General features: G+C 35.9%; 1 protein-coding gene across 19 annotated transcripts in view; it reads left to right on the top strand.

Annotated features, from left to right (window-relative positions):
- ROBO2 (roundabout guidance receptor 2) overlaps positions 1 to 22,304 on the top strand; it is a 1,146,283-nt gene that overhangs the window by 982,482 nt on the left and 141,497 nt on the right. For all 19 annotated transcript variants that reach the window (XM_072967648.1, XM_072967644.1, XM_072967640.1 and 16 more), the window contains 3 exons: positions 7,176 to 7,333; positions 10,084 to 10,204; positions 21,255 to 21,393. In XM_072967648.1, the coding sequence (XP_072823749.1) occupies positions 7,176 to 7,333; positions 10,084 to 10,204; positions 21,255 to 21,393 (418 nt within the window). The remainder of the gene's footprint in view (positions 1 to 7,175; positions 7,334 to 10,083; positions 10,205 to 21,254; positions 21,394 to 22,304) is intronic.

Here is a 22,304-nt window from a genome sequence, read left to right as displayed (position 1 = left end):
TACAAATTACAGAGAGCACAATATTTCCATGCAATTTCTAAGAATCCTTCAGCAGATTTTAAACATTAATGGAAAACATTAAGGAAGACTTGGCACTCTTAGGGAGACTTCAAATTATAATGCGAGTGAGGACGGAACAGGGCTAAAAAAAGGATTTGAGAATAAAGACTTGGCTTAGAAAGTTGGAGCTGGCCAGTCCTCTTGGGTAAATTGTGTGTTTGTGTGTTTTATTCCCTGCAGAATTCCAGGCTTCACAAAATGCTGTGACTTGAAAATGAGCAAGTTGCAGGGTATCCTTGTTCTTTCGGCATGCTCCAGTTCATACCACTGGTTGATCTGGATCATTTGCTGAGTGAATTTGCTTGCACAGGGAATCTGAGTGGAGATGGGGGGTGAGAGCTTCTCATTTTGGAGTTGTCAGTGTGTTGCAGAGGTGCCAGAGTGTCAGCTTGCACAGCGGTAGCAGGATGTCTCCCCACTGAGTTAGTTCTTTCCCCTTCTGTGCAGAAGAAACCACTTACGACTTGTTCCCTAAATGTCAGATTTTATTGTCTGGTTAGCTGTTGGCTGGCCTGTCCGTTCCAACCATATTTTGTTTGATTGCACCAAATGTAATAAAGCAGGGGATTATGAATGATGATTCCTCTTTAGATTTATTAAATTTTTTGGTCACTGAAACTTCTGAAAAATACAGAATTCTTACAGCTTGTCCGTAGGGAGCTAGCTTTCAGCTGATACAGGAAACTCAATTTAAACTAGCCTAATAATGAAAGAAAACTTATTAGATCACATCAAGTCCAGCTTTAACACAGTCTTCAGGATTGATTTGTCTAGCTATGTCATCAAGAACCCAGATTTTTTTCTAGTGTGCAGAGCTGTAGTTTCATCCTAAGGTTGGAGCTCCCCCTGGGGTCACAGCATGACTGCCAACAAGAGCCATTTAGTGCAGCAGGAAGAGACGGTGTGCCTTCCTCAGAAGTAGAGTAGAGGACCCGAACTTCAGGCGGGCTGAGATTACACCTAATCATTCCCCATGGTGATGGATGATGCTGGTGAATGTGGTGGTGTACCTGCTGTAGGAATGGTGATCAGTTTTTTCCTAGTCCATTGTAATATTCACTATGATATACTGTCATTTGTGCTAACAGTTTTATTGGTTGCATATAAATATGTTGCTTCTTTGAGTGATTGATTTCTGACCTTCTTGAACTGCCCGGCTTTTATTTTATAGATACACGAGTTTGTAGGTAGCCAAGTTGAGTACACTGTCTCTTAAATCCTACCGACTTAAATTGTTCTTCAGAAATGACATTTTGAAATCAAATTAAAACACTGTGGTCTATTTTATATAATAAGAAAAAGACTGCAACATCCCCTGAAGAGTTCAATTCAGTCAACCTATCAAGTATGCTGGATGAGCTTGCCCAATGACCTTCAAGATGGGGGCCCTTTGGAGGGTTATCTAGCCCAGTGTTAGTATAAAAGAAAAATCTTTTCAGATGAGTGAGTCCAAAGCTGACACCAAAGGAACAGTATGTGTTTGAAGAAAGAAAGAGGATTCAGAGAACAAAGGGGTATCAGGGAAATTTTCAAGCAGGAAGGCTGCATATGCTAATGTACATTGATAACTAGATGTTACTCTGTATGTCTAGGGCAGGAGAGTTGCAGAAATGTTTGTGATGAGCCTGGAAATGTAACAGGGTCTTGATTCTATACAACATTTGAAATGACATTCAGAAGAGAATTTTATCATAAGAGCCATTGAAAAAGTAAAAACGGAATTGACACGATCATGTTTACACTTTGGCAAACTCATAATAGCCACAATAGAGAGTTTAAAAGAGAAATCAGAGAAAAAGTTCAAATAGGATACTCTCGTAGTAATTCAAGGCAGAGATGAGGACATTGTGAACTAGGGCAGTGGGGACAAGATAAATAGATGCAGATGCTGTTACAAATCAGTGTAGCCTAATGACTGTGTGTAGGGTCTAATGTCAGACATGCAGGGTTCATACTCTGTACTTTCTATCAAAATAGGTCGTTCTAAATGACCTATTACATATCCATGGTGCCAGGTTTTACACATAGTATAGTGTATACTCATTAACTATTAGCTATTATTGTAAGGCAGTTGCTTTTAAAATAGGGAGAGCAAAATGTTATTGTGTATGAGGCTAACTGGTCCAGAAAAACAAGTTTGTAAAAAAATTCTTACTGAAAGGCAGCATGTAATTTCATCTGTTATCTATATGCATGACTAAGGGCTTATGACAGTTCCTCTAAGTATCAAGATTTACTCAAATTTTGCACTCATACACCAAAATGCATGCCAGATAAGTATTGCTTGGAACCAGGGGTCAGTTTTTGACTGTGAAGTCTCATGCCACACAGCTCTGTCAGCCCCTATGCACAGAGAAATCCTACTCACAAAGAAGCCTTGTGTTCAGTGTTGCTTTGATTTGCTAGACATTTCACCTGCAGCTAAGCATGGGTTTTCATGACAATTTCTTTGTAAATTACCCCTCTCATGATCAGATTAGTTTGTTGTGGATGGTTTTCTTTATCCAGTGGTGTAGGTGAATACTTTTCACCGGTAATATTTTTAGGCTCTCCATTTCTAATAACTGCTTGGAAGCATGTGTACATTGAAAATCAGAATCATGTATTTCAGAAATCTGTTAATTATGCAGTCTCATCTCATTGTTATTGCTAATCTATTTTAATAAAATAAGATGGAAATGTCTAAGTAAAGATCTGCCTTGGCTTTGTTGATTGAGGCAAAAATAATTTTTGAGAACTATTGATGTAGGGCAGAAGGGAGAGAACTTGTTGAGTGAATGAATGTGGGGTTGAGAAGAAGCAGGAGTCAAAGAGGTCAGCTCTAAAGGGACACCTAGATGTGAAGCTCTTTTAGGGCACTGTATTAGTTACCTACTGCTGTATGAAATTGCCACAGAATTTAGTAGCTTAAAGCAGCACATGTTTCTTCTCTCACTGTCTGTGGGTCAGGAACCCAGATATGAGCGAACTTGTCTTCTGCTGTGTGATCTCTTACAAAGCTGCAATGAAGGTGTTGATCAGGGCTGTGGTCTCATGTGAAACGTCAACTGGAGAAGCTTTTGCTCCCAAATTTAAATAGTTGTTGGCAAGATTTGGGTCCTCAAGGGATGTTGGACTGAGGGCTCAATTCTTTGCTTGCTGTTGGCTGGACGCTGCCTTCAGGTCATTGCCAGAGGGGCCTCTCCATCCAGCAACAAGGTATCTTACATGATCAGAGGACGGCCATGAGGAGAGAGAGGGAGACAGACAGAAAGACAAAGAGAGCCAAAAAGATGTATGTTACAAGCTTTTATAACCTAATTTTGGAGTGATAGTCCATCACTGCATTAAAAACATGTTACCGGGTCCAGCCCACAGTCAAGAGGAGGGGCTGACACAAAGAAATAAATACCAGGAGGGAGAGATCACTGAAGAACATTAGAGAAAAAGCCTACCACAGACACAATCGTGTCATTCTTGTTTTATACAGTATTCCTTAACCATTTTATAAGACAGCGCCAAGCATATTGTAGTATTTTCAGTATCTTCCTGCAGAATTGAATCAATTTGTTACAAATCTTTATGTCATAAATATGAACTATATTTTCTCAAACACACAGTAATTCAAAATTTTCTAATCTTACAGAATAACTTTCTAAGTCACAGTGCATGTCAATGTAAACAAGAAAGCCAATCAAATCCAGGTTATGACTAGTTCATTGAACCCTCCTTTGTGCTTTTCTGCTCATACACAGAAATGAATATTTGGGTTCTGGCCAGTTCAATTTCCGTTTTTCCCCCATGGAGATTTGAACCTTTGTATTCTAAATATAGATCTGAAAACAAGTGCTATGCCAAATTTGTACTTATGTTATCTTTTTTTTTTTTATTAAGTATAACTTACTACTACCCTCCCAGCTTTTGTCATTTCAACCAGATTCTTTTCAGTTCACAAAGTTTATTTCTCTTCACCCTATTCAAAAAGCTGTTTGGAGCTTTAGGTAATACACATATCGCTGCATGTTCTTGTTTTGCCTTACTTGTCAAACCACGTTGAAAATACAGCTCTCTATAATTCTTTATAGAATAAGGGCTTAGTGAGAAAAATATATACAGACTCAAATTTGAACTCACTTTGTTTTTTTACATTTATAAGACTATTTTAGTTCTCTTTCCCTAACATACATGAATCCTTTACTATAAAGAACACCTTCTATTCTTTATCACTTGCAGTAAAGCACAGGGCAAAATCCAAGACAGAAATGAATTAGTACAAAAATTAGAAACAATGAATACTTCATGTTACTGTGTTTACATTTATGAGTGGATTATACAAACCTCAGAAACATCTAAGCACCTATCAGAACATTTATACAATTTGAGGAGCGTAAAAATGACTTCTTTTTCCTAAGAGTACATTCTCTGTGTGCTGTGCTAGAACCTCCTGAAAAGGTTGTTTTTGTCTCTTGAATGTTTTATCTGAGAGAGAGAGAGATGAAACACATTTTATTTCCCACAAAGACTTAGGATAAAAGAAATGGTATCACTAAGCAAAAATGAATTACTATACAAACCCCAAAGAGCATTTTACAAGTTGAAGAGGGTACAGTACCAATTATACTATTATCTCACCCTACTCGCTGGGTGAATAGTCTGAAAGCCTAAAATTACAGTTGATGTTAGATTTCTTGGCTTCATTTGCAAATGGGAGTCATTTTCTTTTTTTTTTTTTTTTTTGTGACTGCCATAAACACATGTTATATTGTTTAAGAGCAGCACTCCTTAGTTTGTTATGATATTTTCTCCTTTTTTTGTCCCCCATGTCAAAGGACCATTTTTTTCCCCCCTCTTATTCTGGCTTGTTGCAAATTGATGTAATAGTGTATTTCTGAATGATTTACAGTGGTCTTAAGTACCATTTGAGCAGAGGCTTTTTGGCATGTGATTTGTTAGGAGACCAGTTCTGGAGAAGGTCCTCCAACTGGCCAGATGTGTCATTTTGGAACAGATTGAGGGCCTGCCAAAACACCATTTGTTGCCAGTACCGGATATTGTAGGGGTGCTCACCACCCTGTTACCATATTTTTGCACGTCTTAACATTGCATAAATAGGCAGCTGTTCTGTATTTAGAATATAAATGAGTCACCAGCTTGCTCTCCCTTGAGGATTTACCTGCAGTAGGGAACCACAGTGTTAACTCCTTCTTACCCTCCTGTTTTAACATCACATTTAAATACACACTCTCTCAGCCCATTCAGAAGCAAATCTTTATGCATGTAAATCACACCTTTCTTGCCAGTTAGACAAAAGAACCCAAAAAATGTGCAGTTCACTGTGCTAAAATGGAACACATTTCCTCAGCAGCGAAAGCAGTACATTAATCAGCTTATAAACTGAGAGTGAGCAATTTGTGCGGAATTCTTTCTTATGGCTCCTTCAATAGGAGACAAGGTTCTCTAATCTCATAAAAGGCCATGACTTCATTAAGATGGAAAACCATGTTGTTTCAAGAGACAAGAAAAGAAAAGCCTAAAAGTCACTCAGTTGTCTCTCTGGACCTATTTTCAGGACAGAGAACTTTTATTTATTTGGAGAATGACAATTAACCTAGAGACTTGGCCCAACAAAGAAGCAGAGTGCTGAAGTGGGTCTCATTACAGGACATCAAAGGCAGTTGGTTTGACCTAATCCACATTTGCAGCAGATGATTTACATAACAGGCTAGCCCAGCTGCCCAGTTTTGATTTCAAATAGCTTGACCAAATTATATATATAAAATGTATATGCGTGTGAATATGTATATATGTACACACACACATATAGAGAGAGACATATATGTACACTATTTGTATGTGCATAATTGTTTGTTTAACCCCAAGACACATTTGGGGGGAAAAAAACTTGTCAGTGTTAGAATATCAAAGAATAGGAAAAGTCAAGGCATTAACAAAAAGCAAAGGCAGTTATGGTTTATGGTATATTAACTGGTTTCAACTACTTTTTTAAATTGAAATATTGTTGACTTACAATATTGTATTAGTTTCAGCTGTACAACATAGTGATTCAAGTATTTTTATAAACTACACACCATACAAAGTTGTTATAAAATGTTGACTATATTCCTTGTGTTGTACATCACATCCTTGTAACTTATTTATTTTGTAACTGGTAGTTTGTACACCTTAATCTCCTTTACCTGTTTTCTCAACTGCTTTTTCATATGTTTACCCTAAAATAGACGTAGTCCTTATTTGCTAAATAAACCAGTATTCTGCAATCTGAGAGGACCGAGTCATTTCTCCAGGCTTTCCATCTTGCCAGGGGAAGTACACAGATAGATAGGTGACATTTGGAGATTCAGGCATGCCAAATTTTCAGAGGTTACAGCGGAGGTCCAACCTGCTGTTCTCCTAATGAAAGAAGGGGAAATTCAGACTGGCAAAAGTGCTATAAGGGATATCTCTGCTTCGAATGTCACGCTGCCCAGATGTCGCTTGGCAGGTGGAGATGCAGACAGAATGAAAATGTAGCCCTGTGTATGTGGGTGCTAGTGCGTTGCGAGGGTGAACAATGAGTCTATCTTCTGAAGAGTAATGAAAACAGTGTGGATCTTGTCCATATTCATGTCATGAGAGAGGGTTTTCTCAAAAGAGTTCTCACCCTGCTTCCCCTCCCAGACGGACATGCATACATGCTCCCAGACCACATGCACGTGACTTGTTTCAGAGCTTTAAGTATAAGGTGGCAATTTATTTTAATGTATTTATATACATGTATGTATATGTATATTTTTAATAGAAAACAGGATCATACTACATAAATTGTTTGGTACTGTGAATTTGTATTAAATCTGAAAGCTGTATCATGAATGTTTCCTATCCTATTGTCCTTTGACTTACCTCATTTTTTAATCAGATTTTATAGCAAAGATTCATGATCATATAGTCAGCCATTCTCCTGTTGATGAGCAGTTAGGTTGGCTCTAAAATATTCTAAAGTGGGCCAGGCTTTGTTCTCGGCAATTATCCTGGCAAATTTTATTAGAATAAAGTAAGACTTTGAAGTCACCCTTTGCAAGAGAAAGCTAAGGTTACTTGTCACTGAGTTTTCTTTTACTCCAATTGTTTTTCTTCAGTGTTACGAGATGACTTCCGGCAAAATCCCACAGATGTTGTAGTGGCAGCCGGAGAGCCTGCAATCCTGGAGTGCCAGCCTCCCCGGGGACACCCGGAACCCACCATCTACTGGAAGAAAGACAAAATTCGAATTGATGACAAGGAAGAAAGAATAAGTGTGAGTTAAATTAAAATGAACACCTAGAGAGATTGAATATCCAGTCTTAACTTGGATGTATTTTATTCTTTTCTTTATTGTTAATAAAGCTGTAGAACTGTATTTGAGTGCTAATTACCATTTACACTGTATTGAAAGGACTGAAAAAGGGTAACCAAAACCAAAAACTTCTAAATGAGGCTTCAAAGAGACAAAAATTATATAAATCAAGTGTCCATGATGTATTAATAATTACATCAACCTGAATATGTAAATATATCTTATGCAGTGGAATATTGATGTTGAACCTCGTTTCAAGATCTCCAAACGTATCTTTTGATCACACAGTACATGACTGTAAATAAATGATGGCCATAAACCATATAAACTAGAACATTTCTTTTTGCAGTACTTTCAAAATTAAAAGAGGAAATAATTTGAAGTGATAAATATTTCAAGCTCTTTTCCAATTTTTCCAATGTAATAATATTTATATCTAAAGTATTACACATTGAATTTGTTAAAAGTTGAAGAGATATTAAAATCAGTGGAAAAATGACTACCTGGTTCTGCAATTTAGCTCTTATAGAAAAATAGTCTGTTCTCAAAGGAAATTCTTGGTCAAGTTAATCAGTTGATTAATATTCAAAATAAAACACCCAGGAAAGGGTAAAAAGGTTAAGGGGAATGGCATACAATAATTTTATTTTTTCAGAAGATCCACTCAACATGTATGTGAAGTTTGTAAGTGAAAACAGTCCACTGAAATAGTAGATAATGCCTCAGCCTTCTGACATTGTTCTTAGTATAATTTTTATATTCAGTACAATAATTGAGAATGAATATATTTTATTTAAAGTCATGACATTTAACTGAACAAATATGTCATTTCTATCACAAAGTCCATATTGTCTGAGTGGCTCTTATCTTTTAAATTGTCTTAAGTTTGAGGGCTTTTTCTTACACATGCATTGTGATTACATCATAGCACAGAGCCAGAGAGGCCAGGCAAGAGTATCGCATACATCACAGTGTGTGTCCATGTGATTCTGGCTTGGACTGTTGACACTGCGAGGACCTATACGGAAGGAGAATTTGGCTCCCAGTTGTCTGTGCTTGGATACCAAACTTACGAAAATGTGCTCTCGGTAATGGAGTCAAATCAATGTTCAAGGGTTTCTGATTCATGATTGTATGATTTAGCTTTTGCTTTTTAACAAACCATGCCAAAATACAGTGGCTTCTAATAACCATTATATTTACACTATGATTCTGTAGGGAAGCTGACAGTTCTTTGCTCTGGGACAACCTGGCTGATCTTTGCTAGGTTTTCTCATGCTTTCATGGCTTGTTAAAGGTGTGCTGGCAGCTGAATAATCCAGGGTAACCTAACTCACATGTCTGACCATTGACTGCCTCTCAGCCAGGCATCTTGGTTTTTCACCTCATGGCCCCTCATTTTCAAGCAGGCTAGCTCAGGCTGGTTCCCATGGTGGTCTCAGGGTTCCAGCTGCAGCAAGAGAAAGCAAGTCCCAGTGTGTGACCACTTTTCTTCTGGTGAAACATTGCTTTAGTTCCATTGGTCAAATCAAGTCATATTGTCACATTCATCTTCAGGGGAGGAAAAATGGCCTCTGTGGTTTACAGCCTAACATTCATTATGCTCCACTGCATATAGTTGAGAACAGGTTGACAGTATTTTCTTCCTATGTTAAAAAAAAAAGTTGCAAATCCCTTTCTATGACATGACAAGTTTTAGAGCCTGAAATATGTCTGATGAAAACATACCTGCTTAAGTTCTGTCTGCCTTTGAAATTAAAAATTAATGGAGGAAACCAGCATGTTCTTACCTCATATCTCTTTAAGAACACTCAATCATTATAAAGTGAAGATTGTTGAACTAGATAAATACCAAAAAAGCCCTCAAAATCAGAAAAGAAGCTGTAAGTTGACGATACACTTACTGAAAACGTAATTCTGCTTTAATGTCCTCTTCAACAAACAGATATTTTAACATTATCGTATTTGTTTATTCAATCAATAAATGCTTCTCATTTAAGAAACATTAATGGAGCACCTATTAGAAGCCAACGATTTGTACCAACTCATAGTCATCATTTTAAGAACTTTATTTTTATCAAACCCAACCTCCTCTTCAAAAATTATCTCATAAATGCAATTAGGATGAGACAAAGATAATTTTAATACTAACAACTGAAATGTAAACTCCACAAAGGCAGACATTTTTATTATTTGGTTTACTATTGAAACTCAAGGGCCTAGAACATTGTCCAGCCCCAAAGGTACTCCACAAATACTCACTGAATTCTTCTGGATCAGTTGGATTTTATTATATTATCCAAAGCAGATGATAACTCCTTTCTGGTGACAGATGTCAATGGGAGCTCATTCAACAGAATCAGAGTGAAGACTAGGCCCTGGGGTTTGACGGGAACAGTCACAAGACTGATAGGACCAGGCGAGAGATAGGAAGACGACCTTAAAGAAGCATTACCTAGAAAGGGAGCACGGAGGCTTATACCGAGGGGGGATTTAAGAGCAGAAAGGACAGGATTTAAGAGAAGATAGGACACATGCAGATACCAAAGCAGTGGGAGAGTTTTGTGTCTTAGACACTGAGCTATTTCCCTTAGGGAGAAAATATGCTTAAATACTCAAAATTATTTATTAGTGACCTTTCTTTCTTTGTTTCTTTTCCTTTCATTTTCTTTTCTTTTCTTTCTTTTTCTTTCCTTTTTCAATTTTAACAGATCCGTGGTGGAAAACTGATGATCTCCAACACCAGGAAAAGTGATGCAGGGATGTATACCTGTGTTGGCACCAATATGGTGGGAGAAAGAGACAGCGATCCAGCAGAGCTGACTGTCTTTGGTAAAACTCTCTTTTAAATTATAAATTGCTATTTATATCTACTTTTCCTTTGCTTTTAAACTTTTTTATTACACCAGGCTGTATAGGAACAGTTAACTTATGACTTGTGCTGAGCATGGATAGGCTAGAATTGTCTTGTTTTCTGGTTTTGTCTTTCAAATGAAATCTTTGCTATGAAGAAAAATAAAATTTTGAAACATTAATTTACCTGCTTTATTCATATGTATTTACAGAATTTTGCCTTTCATCAAAATGTAAAAACTTGCTCTTTCTCAAAATCTATTTGAGAGGTTATATCCACCTGAAGTTTATCATTCATTCCATTGTGATGCATTTATCAAGTATTTATTATCTATATGACCCAGGGTAAGGCTTTTAAAAATTAGAGAGTACAGTGTAAAGACATTGCACTTGTTTTCTACTTTACGAAATTTCAATGGAGCTATTTGCAGTTTTAGTTCATGACAAAAAGACAGGCTTGCCAGCTATACGCACACACAATCAAAATTAGAAAAAAAATATAGTAAACTGTTTTGCCATGGTATTCATGATATGATATGAATATCATATTAATTCAATAATTAGCATCAAAAACCCACAAGTACAGTTTCTTCAACTATAAGAACCAAGGGACTCTTGGGAGTAATTCAGTTAATTGGTTGAAACCTGATTAGATCTGTATTACAGACATAGTGGCGAAGGCATTAGGAAGGAGAAGATTGGAGATGATAAAGATGGTCGAGAAAGCAAAGTATGGACAATACTACAGGGCAGCTGTGGAAAACTAAAAAAGAAATACAGCGACAGAAAACTGAGGAAAACAGGGATTCTGAAGATACCAGAAAATTAAACATTCCTTTAGAAGACACTAAAGTCCCACTCAAGTCTCATTTAGGTCTCTGTGTGGAGAATTTGTTATACACGCACACAGATGCATGTACACAGACATATACGTAAGTACTTATACACACATTTATTACAGATGTTTATCTATCTATCTATATTTGAATAAAAGAATCACTATTGCAAATATTGCATGATTTTTCTTAAATACAAAAGATAATTGTGAATTTTAAATTCCTTTTTTTTTTTGTGCCAGTAAAACAATCTTCTGGATCTATGCATGATATGTTAAGGTCCTATTTCTGGTCATTACTCCAGAACATACCCGAGGATAGAATCAGAATCCAGCATACATCCCAAAGAACCTCTTTTGCCTTTTGGGATGTGCCACCCATGGTGTAACGGGAGTGCCACGATGCAAAAAAGAGCCATATTATGATTTCCATCACATTTAGAGTGTTAAGGTGTGCTTTATGAATATGTACCAGAGGGCTCTGAGTACTGAGTAATCTCTGGTAATACTCCTGTGGATACTAAGCAGCTTGAAGTCCCAAATAACAAAACCAGGAGAAACCCCATAATTCATTAAAGGAATTGAACAGTAGAAATAAAACTGTTCAAAGTATGCATGTAAATTTCTCTCCTGTAGAGCTTAGACAAGTATCAGTTTGCCCTTAAATTTCATGCAGTCATCTATAAAGGTCCGAAAATGTGCTTTATACCATAATGAATAAAATACAGTTTTGCCTGCTAAGATATGAAATTAGTGGTCACTGAACATTAGCATTGAAAACCCACAAGTACAGCTCTTCTATTTAAGGAAACACTCATCTCTCTTTTTCTGTAGCTACCACAAGCTTTGGAACAGAAAAATGTTGCATTACAGCAGTATATATTGCCTTCAGAAGGAAATTGAAAGGTTTAGTGTCATTACCCAAGCAATTAGACTTACCAAAATGTGACTGTGTTATGAAATATTTACCCTGTTTTCCCTAAAGACATGATGAGAACTACAGGAGATCCCTAAACATGTCAGGACTTACAGGGGAGACTTCTAAATTATTTTGAAAGTAGCTATAAACCAAAGAGATTGAATTTGTCTAGAGGCAGTTCCTCTGGAACATTTGATTTAGGAAGCTGAGAAACATTTATCTCATGGTGTAAACTAATCAGAACTGACCTAAGGGGTTATAAGTATAATATTAAGTTGAGGGAAAAACTAAAATTCCATTATTGATAAGAAAATAACATCCAAATTCAGAAATGGAACATGAAAACAGTAGCGATGGTCTAAATCATGGTTGTGACAAAGTATTACTTGAGAAAGAACCCTCCTGCATCTTGATTCCCCAATTCTTAGAGAATATAAAATAGTGTGCTATGTTTAATGAGTCCTTCTTTATTTCATTTTGATGATCTTGCATCCAGAAAATGTTTTCTAGCAAACCTATTTGTGTTTCATCGCTATTAGACACTTTTCTTTCTTTCTTTCTTTCTTTCTTTCTTTCTTTCTTTCTTTCTTTCTTTCTTTCTTTCTTTCTTTCTTTCTTTCTTTCTTTCTATCTTTCTTTCTCTTTCTATTCTTTCTTTCTTTTTCTTTCTTTTCTTTTTCTCTTTCTTTCTTTCTTTCTATCTTTCTTTCTTTCTCTTTCTATTCTTTCTTTCTTTTCTTTCTTTTCTTTCTTTCTTTTTCTTTCTTTTCTTTTTCTCTTTCTTTCTTTCTTTCTTTCTTTCTTTCTTTCTTTCTTTCTTTCTTTCTTTCTTTCTTTGATACTATCATTTCTGATCTAAGGTTCATAAAAGAAAAACTGGTTACATTTTATCCCTCTTCCTTCTCAATTATGTTTTCATGTAGCAGCAATTCAGCCTTAAAAATTCTGGCTACTAGAACCACTCTGTACTCTTCCAGCTACAGGTAGTTTATAAATGTCCTTTGCCACTCAGTCTTTAATTTATGTAATACAGAGAAAAAAAACTGATGATATTTAATTATTCAAAAATACAATTCCATTATAAATGGCAAGGACACCAATGAAAGGGATAAAGGGTCTTTGTCAGTGCAATAGCCATCTGTAAGTTTTGATTCTTTATTAAGTGGTCTTGGACTTAGAAGGTATTTTTTTAGGTTGAAAATTGCAACTTATGCTTTTAAAATCGGCCCTTTAGACAAAGACATAATTAGCGTAACTTAATTTTCAAAATGTTACAGTGCCATTCTCTATGAATCATTTATTCTGTTCTTCTTTAATATTTGTTGGCTATAAAATAGCATCCTAGTTAAGTGGCAGTACCAAATCTAAAAATTAGAAGTAGGCATCATGGTGTAAATAGACACTAAAATCTGTGGCACAGTCTAGATGTCTTCATAAAGAATACTTCCTAGCAATTTACAAATGTCAATTAAATTCTAAAGATCCTGAAGACAGAAACTAGAGTTGACTTACATAATTACATTTCTAATTATGGGTAGGTTTGGGATATCTGTTATCCAAAATTTAACTGTCATTAGAAAACAACCAAAAATAACAATTTTTTTCCAAATGATTTTTAATTGTTTATCAAAATAATACATAAAAAAAGATTTTCTATGTTACATTCCTAATAGACATTGGAAGAATTACAAAACTTATAATGAAATACAGAAGTATCTTCCTGCCTCCCGTCCTCCCAGCACACACACACACACACACACACATACACACATTTCTCTTCTTTGAACATTCCTGTAAGCCTGTTTTATCTTTTTAGGAATTTATTTCCATATTTCTATGTGCTGATTCTGCAGCCTTATACATTATTTTGACTTCTCATTTTGGAAGATGATGATTTGACCCACTTATACTCCCTTCCCCACCTTCTCACCTCCACTTTTTTTTTTTGTCCTTTCAGCATATTGACTTCAGAAACATTGGTTATATTAATATTTAGAATTTAAATTATTATAACCATGTAATATTGACTATGAACTAAGTGTTATGCTATTACAATGACTTTTTTCTGGTATTATATTTGGTCTTCTTTAAATTAATAATAAACTTATTTTTCCCTTTAACTAATATCTATCTATACTTGTGATGAATTCTTGAAATCCTCAACAGAAGGTTTAAAATTCTCTAAATTCTGTTTAGCTATTAAGTCCACCCTGGCTACAGCCTTCCTGCAGGCCTCAGATCTTCTGCCCAAGTCGACAGGCTGGATGCTAGTTAGGTCTACCCCAGAAACTTCATTCTGATATCCATCTTCCCTTTCCTCTGTTGCTGGAGTCCCTGTCTTCTGTATCCTGTATTTGGTTTTTTTCTTGGTTTAACTCCTATATTCAGAACAGTGTTTTCTCTCCTGCTTTCTGCTTGACTGGAGCCTAGAGCACATTCCAGACCAAACTGTCTTTATTTTATCCAAAGCTTAATGGACACTTTGGCTGATTGTAGAATTCAAGTTTAGAACAAGTATTTTTGCTCAGAATATTAAATCTTAAAGTTGCCACTCCAGTATCATTTTGCTTCCACTGCTGCTCTTGAGAAGTGTACTGTACTTTTGATCCCTATGTGATCAGTTTTTTTATTTTTTTCTCTTTCCAAACTTTACTTACTACTTTCTCTTTATCCCAGTGTTCTGAAATGTTTTAACACTATGCCTCGGTTTGGTACTTTTTTCTTTTACTTGCTGGACATTCGGTGAGCAATCTCAATCTAAAAATGCTCTATTGAGCCCGCCCGGCTAGCTCAGTCGGTACAGCATGAGACTCTTAAAAATGCTCTATTGAAACAATTCAATGAAATATACTCTCTTAATTTTTTTCTATTTCATTTCTCTGTCAAGCAAAAATTCACTAATTAGATGTTAAATCTCCTAGGTCTTTATTTTCTTGAATTATTCCTTATTTATAGCATCTTGTTCTTATTTCATGGATATTTTAACTTCTCTTGTATCTCAGGATTTTAATAATACTCTTCTGTTTAAATAAAATCTTCTCATGATGTATACCTGCTTTTATTTTTTCTAAGTTCCTCTCCCTGCCCTCCTCCATGCATTGTTCTGTCTTTTACACTGGAGACTTTCTTCAAATGGCAAGCAATCTGTTGTTCATTCATATTTAATTGCTGTTCACTAAAAAGACTATTGGAAACGGTGTCAGCTGATGGCTTTCACAGTAGGATAATCAGATTGGGCACTAACCACTTTGTTGGGAATGGGGACAGAGGTTGGGGCTGGTGAGGTTGATTTTCAGTTATTGAATGAGAGGTAATTGTTGATGGCCAGAGTGTAGCTGAGATCCTCCGAGACAAAGCTGCGAGGGAAGATATCTCAGAACTGAACCTTAGGAATATAAGTTATTGATTTACTGATAACTTGTGGTCTTCGTTTAAGAATTCAAAACATAAGGTGTTATTAAAATCAAGATGATTATTAAGAGCAATACAGTTCTTTTAAATAGCATTACCCTGCAAACTTTAAAACAGCAAAATATTTCTTGCTACTGCACTTATTTCACAAACATCTCTTGAACACCTACTATGTGCCAAGCTTTGTTTGAGTAAGTAGAGTAGAGAGATGAATAGACAGGTGCCCCACTCTCAGCACAATTCTCGTATCAGCAGTAACATGAAACTTTGCCTCTAAAACATGGTGAGAAAGGCATTTTTCCCCCTCTGAGAACATTTACCTATGTTTGGTTTCGCTTCACAGGATGATTTCTCTCAGACAAAGAAAACTCTTGGCGAGAAAAGAAATTAATGCAGCCAGGACTTATTTAATCACATTGAGACAGACTGATCATTATCACCCAGTCTGTTTCGGAAGTAATTCACATTCAATGGCTATCATAACCCCTGCCCTTCACACATACCCAGTTAAATAAAAGGAGACCTACTAGGGCTAGCCATCTGACTTCCCAGTTTAATAGACACCACAGTGCAGCAGATCCTTCTGGGTCAGCTAACGCTCAGATAAGGTTTACAAGCAGTGGTTAGATCTCATGTGCTTTTACTGCATAGCTTCGGTCTTAGAGGACTTACAGGACTCTACCTATGTAATTATTGCCATAATGCTACTTTTATAATGTCAAGCAGAGTTTATTTTTAAATTGTTGAGGTTGTCCTAGTAATAGCTGTCACAGCACAGCCATTGACAATTTTATAGCCATATTCAATGACTGAATACAGTTGAAAAGAGAAATTTGTTCCCTGGGTACTTAATTTCCTTCATTGTAGTATGAAAGTAAGAAAGAAACTTAAGAGATATTTGGGACCGAATTTCAGATTTATGGTTTGGGGGTTAAATTGAATATTTCACTTTCTGAGTGTTTTGACGTAACTACAATGAGACCTGGCATTTGATTTTATTACAGTTGCATACAAATTTGGGTTTTCCATAATGCCAATTTGGAACTAAATTGACCTGACTACTTGAGAGCTGTACTTACATAGTACCAGGCTGCCAAACAGTGCTGTCTCAAGAGAGATTAACATTGTAAGCAAGTGATGCAGGTGATTCAAGTCTAGTTAATCTCACGTTAAAAAAAAAAATTAATTGCATTGGCAAAGACATTGCCTCTGATCACTCCTTGGCTATATAAGTAGGGATCAGGGCATTCAGAGGGACTCTAGTCTAGTTGATAAGCAGTCAGCAAATAGCCCTTGAGATTTCTCCCTCTGTTTTTCAATATGTGATCAGACATAAGGTGATAACATGGAAAACTCAGTGACCTTATTTTCACATGCCTTAAAATTAGGTTTGCTTCTTAGTTAGTAGTTCACAATGTTTTACGTACATTTAGTTTAATCGTACAAACTCCATGGAGCATTACTGGGTATTGAATGAGGTCACCTCTCAACCTACTGGATGTTTCGCCTTACTTTCTAATCGTTCTGACTGCATTTCTTTGCAAATGATTTTGATGTAAAACAATAAACTCAAAGATAATTCCTTGTAATTTTTGTAATTTGTGTCTGAAAGGGGTGTGGCTTTGTGTTTGGCTTTTAGCAGTAGCCACTAAAAGGCAAACATTTAAAAATACATTTCTGCTGTTATAACTTCTTCAGTCTTTAATGTTCATGTTTCTGATTCTCAGGTTTTCTGGAAATAAAGCCTAGTTAAGGAAACTGAAAATAGTTCTTACAAAAAATGTCTTTCCATTTAAATAAATGTTAAGCAAATCTACAGTTTTTAACATGCTATTTTTTTGTAGGCAGCTAAAATTACAAAGTAGAAGGTGAGCTTATAAATTAACAGAAAACCCATTGAAATAATGAATATTACAATTTAGAAATAATTGCTACAATGCATGCTATGGAAATTCTCCAAATAATTCTTTAAAATTTGTAACCAAACTCCAATGTATTGGTAAATTTTGATATTACTTTGTTAGAAGGCCCAATCTTAGGTATACTCAGGTATAAAATCGATCTTGATGCACCATATATGCAGATGAGTTTCATCTGGGTTTTTTTTTTTGCATCGTCTGTTTTTTTTTTAAGTCAATTGAATGGCATTTTCCACTATGATCCAATGTTAGACTTCCAAAAATTCTGTACTATCTACTGTCCTGTGGTTAACTAGTTTCTAGGCAAGTAGACTCTGCTTGAGGGCAGAAGGGAATAGAGAAAGTTCATTGAGAAGTTCTCCACCCCTACTGAGTTCATCAGAACAGCAGCAGGGGTTCCCATATCTTTCTTCTTCTTGCAAATATGAATGAGATGCTTCCACATGTCTCCATACAAAATAGTGGGGCTTAGAACATGTATGATAACCAAAAAACCCCTCAAGGATCCTGATATTGTCCCTTGGAGGAAGAGACGGCTTTCGTTTTGTGACAACTCCAATGTAAAGTTTGCTCTTTGGATTAATCATAGTCATATGTTGTGATTTTGCAACTGGTAGCATGTTGAAGGAAGGATACAAAACTTTGCCTGAAAATATTCACTTGTATTTTGGTGGAACTAATCTATATACTCTTACTGCAATTTATTTTGTGGTCAACATCATGCTATGAAAATTTTCCATGTTAGATAGATAGCATTAACATCCCAATGTGTGAATGTGCCACAATTTATCCGAAAATCCCAGTTTTCCAGTATTGCCATTATTACTGCAATGATCCTACATTATTCTTATTTTTGTGCAGTCATCAATGATCAAAGTTACTGTTCCGTGTTATTTGTATTGCAGGGTGTCGGCAAGTAATGACTGTTTTGGTCCTTCTACAGTACTCACACTTCCCTTCTGTTTCTTGCTGATTATTAATGTTGACATGCCCATCATATTCCTGATTTTAATAGACATGACCTTAGTGTATTACTTTTAAAGAATAATTTTTTGCATTTGATTTCTGATAAAATATTTCATCATACTTAAGAAGATTTTTTTATGATTCCTTCTTTATTTAGAATTTTTAATCCAGCAGATTTTCTTTATAGATGTGGCATTTATTTTTTCTCTTTGTTATATAAAGCCTCCTTTACCATATTAATTAAGAATGCGTTTGACTTCAAGTAACAGAAACCTGACTGAAAATGCATAAGGAGTCCATTTTTCTCATATCTACTGTTTCTGCGATGAAAGGATACCCACCCCCACATTCATACTGTACCTGCCACTTTGTTCCAGTTTGCTAAGTGGAAATTAATCTTTTTTTCTTTTTAAATTTTTTTAAGCAACTTTATTGTGGTACAATTTCTGTACAGTAAACTATACATGTTTCAGCTATGCAATTTGATGAATTTTGATAGATGCATACACCTATGAAACCAGCACCACAATCAAGATACCTCACATTTCCATAGACTTTCCTTCCACGTCTGATGGATCACCCAATTCTGGTATCTTCTCATTCTCTTCCCTTTTCCATATCCCTAAAACCACCTTGTCAGTTCTGAGCTGAAATAATTTCTTACAGTTACCATTTGACCTAATTCACCTTTCATATTTTCTGCTAATTCATCTTTCACAGACCTGCCAACACGATCTTTTTCGTATGCTTATTAAAAATGGTGCTTCCTTACTTAAAATCCTTTAAGAGCACTCTATCACCTTCAGGGCAGAGCTCACATTCCTTGACATTAGCGCAAGGCCCATGATGGCCTTACCACTTACCAACTGACTAGCTTCATCTCTCACCACTTTTCTAACCTGCTGGCTCTTTGCCAGCTACCAGGCTCCAAGCCTGACATGGGAGGAGCTGCATTAACATGTGCTGAATGCGAAAGACTTCTCTTAGCTCGCTCATCCATATTCCAGGTTGTAGGACAATTCTCCCTTTAAAATCAGAGGGAGCAGGCAGGGTCTCTTGATTATTTCTCAGTCGTAAGTGATATCACTGGTGACTCAGCTATCTTTTAGTATTGGGTTATTGCAGCTTTTGGATGAATTGGATGAACGTCCCCAAGTGATAACAGAAAAAGTCAATCCTCCTTTCTATTTAATGATTAATTTTTACTATTATCATTCCAAACACTCATAAGTATATACTGATCCTGTTGTCTATTTACTGCCAGAAACAATAGCACCATATCAACTATGCAAGCACCGAAATAGTTGTTTGGAGCACAAAGTGTCCAGAGTTCAAAAGGATAACACGAAATCATTCCATTCAACTTGCAGATTTATTCTGTTGTCTAGAGGGCACACTTAGCTGCTAATTGATTCTGACTACCTAAAATCTTAAAGAGCAAACTATCTTCCCCAAGTTTTTATGGATTATTTCTAAATCTTGCATTAAAAAACCCCTCTCCATGATAAAGTCCCAGTCACCTTGTTTTATGGCTTGGGATTTCAGGGTCCCAGAGTATAGATACTTGAGCATATGCAGATCTGTGTTTCAAAGAAAATTTTGATCCTTACTGTCAGGTTCACTGTAGAGAGATGCCACTGTCTTCCTTCTGAATACTAATGATGGTTGACTTCATTGCAATCAGATATGGCTCTTGTAACTTAAACATTTGTTTCATAAATATGGATCTTTATTTAGTCAATAAAATCATATACTTCCAGTCTATACTCAACATATGTTATTTGACGTGATTTATTTTCCTTAAAGATTTCTTGCTAAATATGTTTCAATTTTTTGTGCCACTGTATTCACATTTTTTAAGTGAGTTGAAACTAAAGTTCTAAGTGACTAAATATGGCCATATGGCCAGATAAATTGTGTCAACTCCCTATGGATTTCATTTTTCTTTTCCTTGACTTCTCTTTTTACATCAGTAAGTAGCAAAATTGGACTTGTCTATGACTGAGAGACATGGGCTAATAAAATTTAAATGATGATTTTTCCTGTAACACAATCAGATCATTATAAAAAGAATAGGAAACTAGACAAGGAATTGAAGTGTTTACAGATATATAAAACTGCATTTTGTTTTATATCTCTCTTGAATGATAAGATTCTTATGGACAGGAATTTATTTTTTCCAGGCTTTATTTTGAGGAGTGCTAGAATGCAGATTAACAGTATTAGGTACAGATTAACAACAAAAGAATAAAGGACGGGAAACACTGAAACAGAATACTAGAGAAATAAACATAAAAGTTAAGTAAAAAAAAATCTGGAACATTTAGGAGAAGATATTCGAAGTGGCCTTAGAAAATTATCTATGACAGTAATTAGTTTACAATAATCAATGATGACAGCATTTTTTATTTAAGAAAAACATCAGATTATCATTTTTTTTATTTAAGAAAAAAAATCAGGTGGGCAGCTTTCCATACATGAAGTGAAAAGATTCATGGATGTATTGGATCCTTATCAAATCAAATGCCTTAGTGAGAAAATTTAGACAACTTATGTTAAAAGCACAACTATTTTTGTTCTCTCTAGTATTCTGATGAAATATTAATATTTGTTTATTTTTTGACATTTTTCATCAGTTTTAACTTTCAGTTTTCCCACTCTGAACCATTGTAATACATTAAAGTAATCATTTTTGTCTCTTTGTTTTTGTGGAATACAGTGTTCAGAATTTTTATGATGGGATACACATGATTTAGCTCAGGAATTCACAGAAGAATCAATTTAATATTTTTCCAACAGTATGTGTGGATTCACATATAAACCATAGGTATTTATTTGTTTCAAAATATTTTATTTTGTACAATTATGTTGGATTCATAAAGCCTTATCAAGACATAGTTGAGCTATAAAGTTAGATACCTATGTACCAAAAACATCCACAACATTCATTTAATTTTACTTTTTTTTTTTTCCCCTAAGAACGACCCACATTTCTCAGGAGGCCAATTAACCAGGTGGTGCTGGAGGAAGAAGCTGTAGAATTTCGTTGTCAGGTCCAGGGAGATCCTCAACCAACCGTGCGGTGGAAAAAAGATGATGCAGACTTGCCAAGAGGAAGGTAAGAACATCATATGGGTGGAAGATTGTTAGATAATCGTTGAATAATTCAAAAAGAAAAAGACAGCTCCAGCTGCACCACCAAAGTCTCTTGTACCTTGGTGTATTATTTTCACACATACTATTTTTACATATGCAAGCCACATATCTGCTGTTCTATATACTGAGACCCTCCAGGCTTCTGATGGCCTCTTTTAGTGAATTTTCGCATAAATGCCTGACTGCTCCACTCCATCTGTCATCCTCCAATAGCAAGGATTCCTGAGGCACTTTCATTGTGTTCCTGCTACCCACCCACCCCGACTGCCCCCTTCAACCACTGCTCTGTCGCTGTGATGCTTCACCTCACCCTGGATACACTCTGCCTTCCTTTTTAGCTCAGAGCATCGCTAACAAAAAGGTGCTGAGTGTAGCTAACTGTAGGGCCTGCAGTAAAGGAGAGATCTCATTTAACACAATAATGATAAGGCACCAAGCAGCTGACATCACTATCTGCAAATGGGACTTTTCACTTACGGACCTCCTGTCACATTCTCACTTGCCGTCTCCTCATAAAGACCTTCTCCTCCAGCTCTTTTCTGTTCTTCCATCACCAAACCCCAAACCCATTCTCTCAGCTCTCTAGGGTGCATTCAGAAATGCTAGTTATCTTTTATAAAAATAAATGTAAAACTGTTTTGTAATCTTAAGTTCTCCCAAGACCTTGCCTTTTATGATCAAATAAATCATTCAGGAATTTTTTTTGTATATAACGATTAAGTTTAGCTTTAAGATTTGTTTTGCCTTCCTCCTAGTCCTGCCTTCTGAAACTACAGCTACCACACCTACTGCAATCATCGTCTGCAGAAAATGTCACATCCTACTATTTTTTTCCTTAATTTCCTTTCCTAAAAAAGAAATGTTCATTCAACT

Source organism: Vicugna pacos, chromosome 1, assembly GCF_048564905.1.
Source record: "Vicugna pacos chromosome 1, VicPac4, whole genome shotgun sequence".
NCBI lineage: Eukaryota > Metazoa > Chordata > Mammalia > Artiodactyla > Camelidae > Vicugna > Vicugna pacos.
Note: the sequence above shows the minus strand (reverse complement) of the source record. Positions and strands in the feature narration are given on the sequence as shown.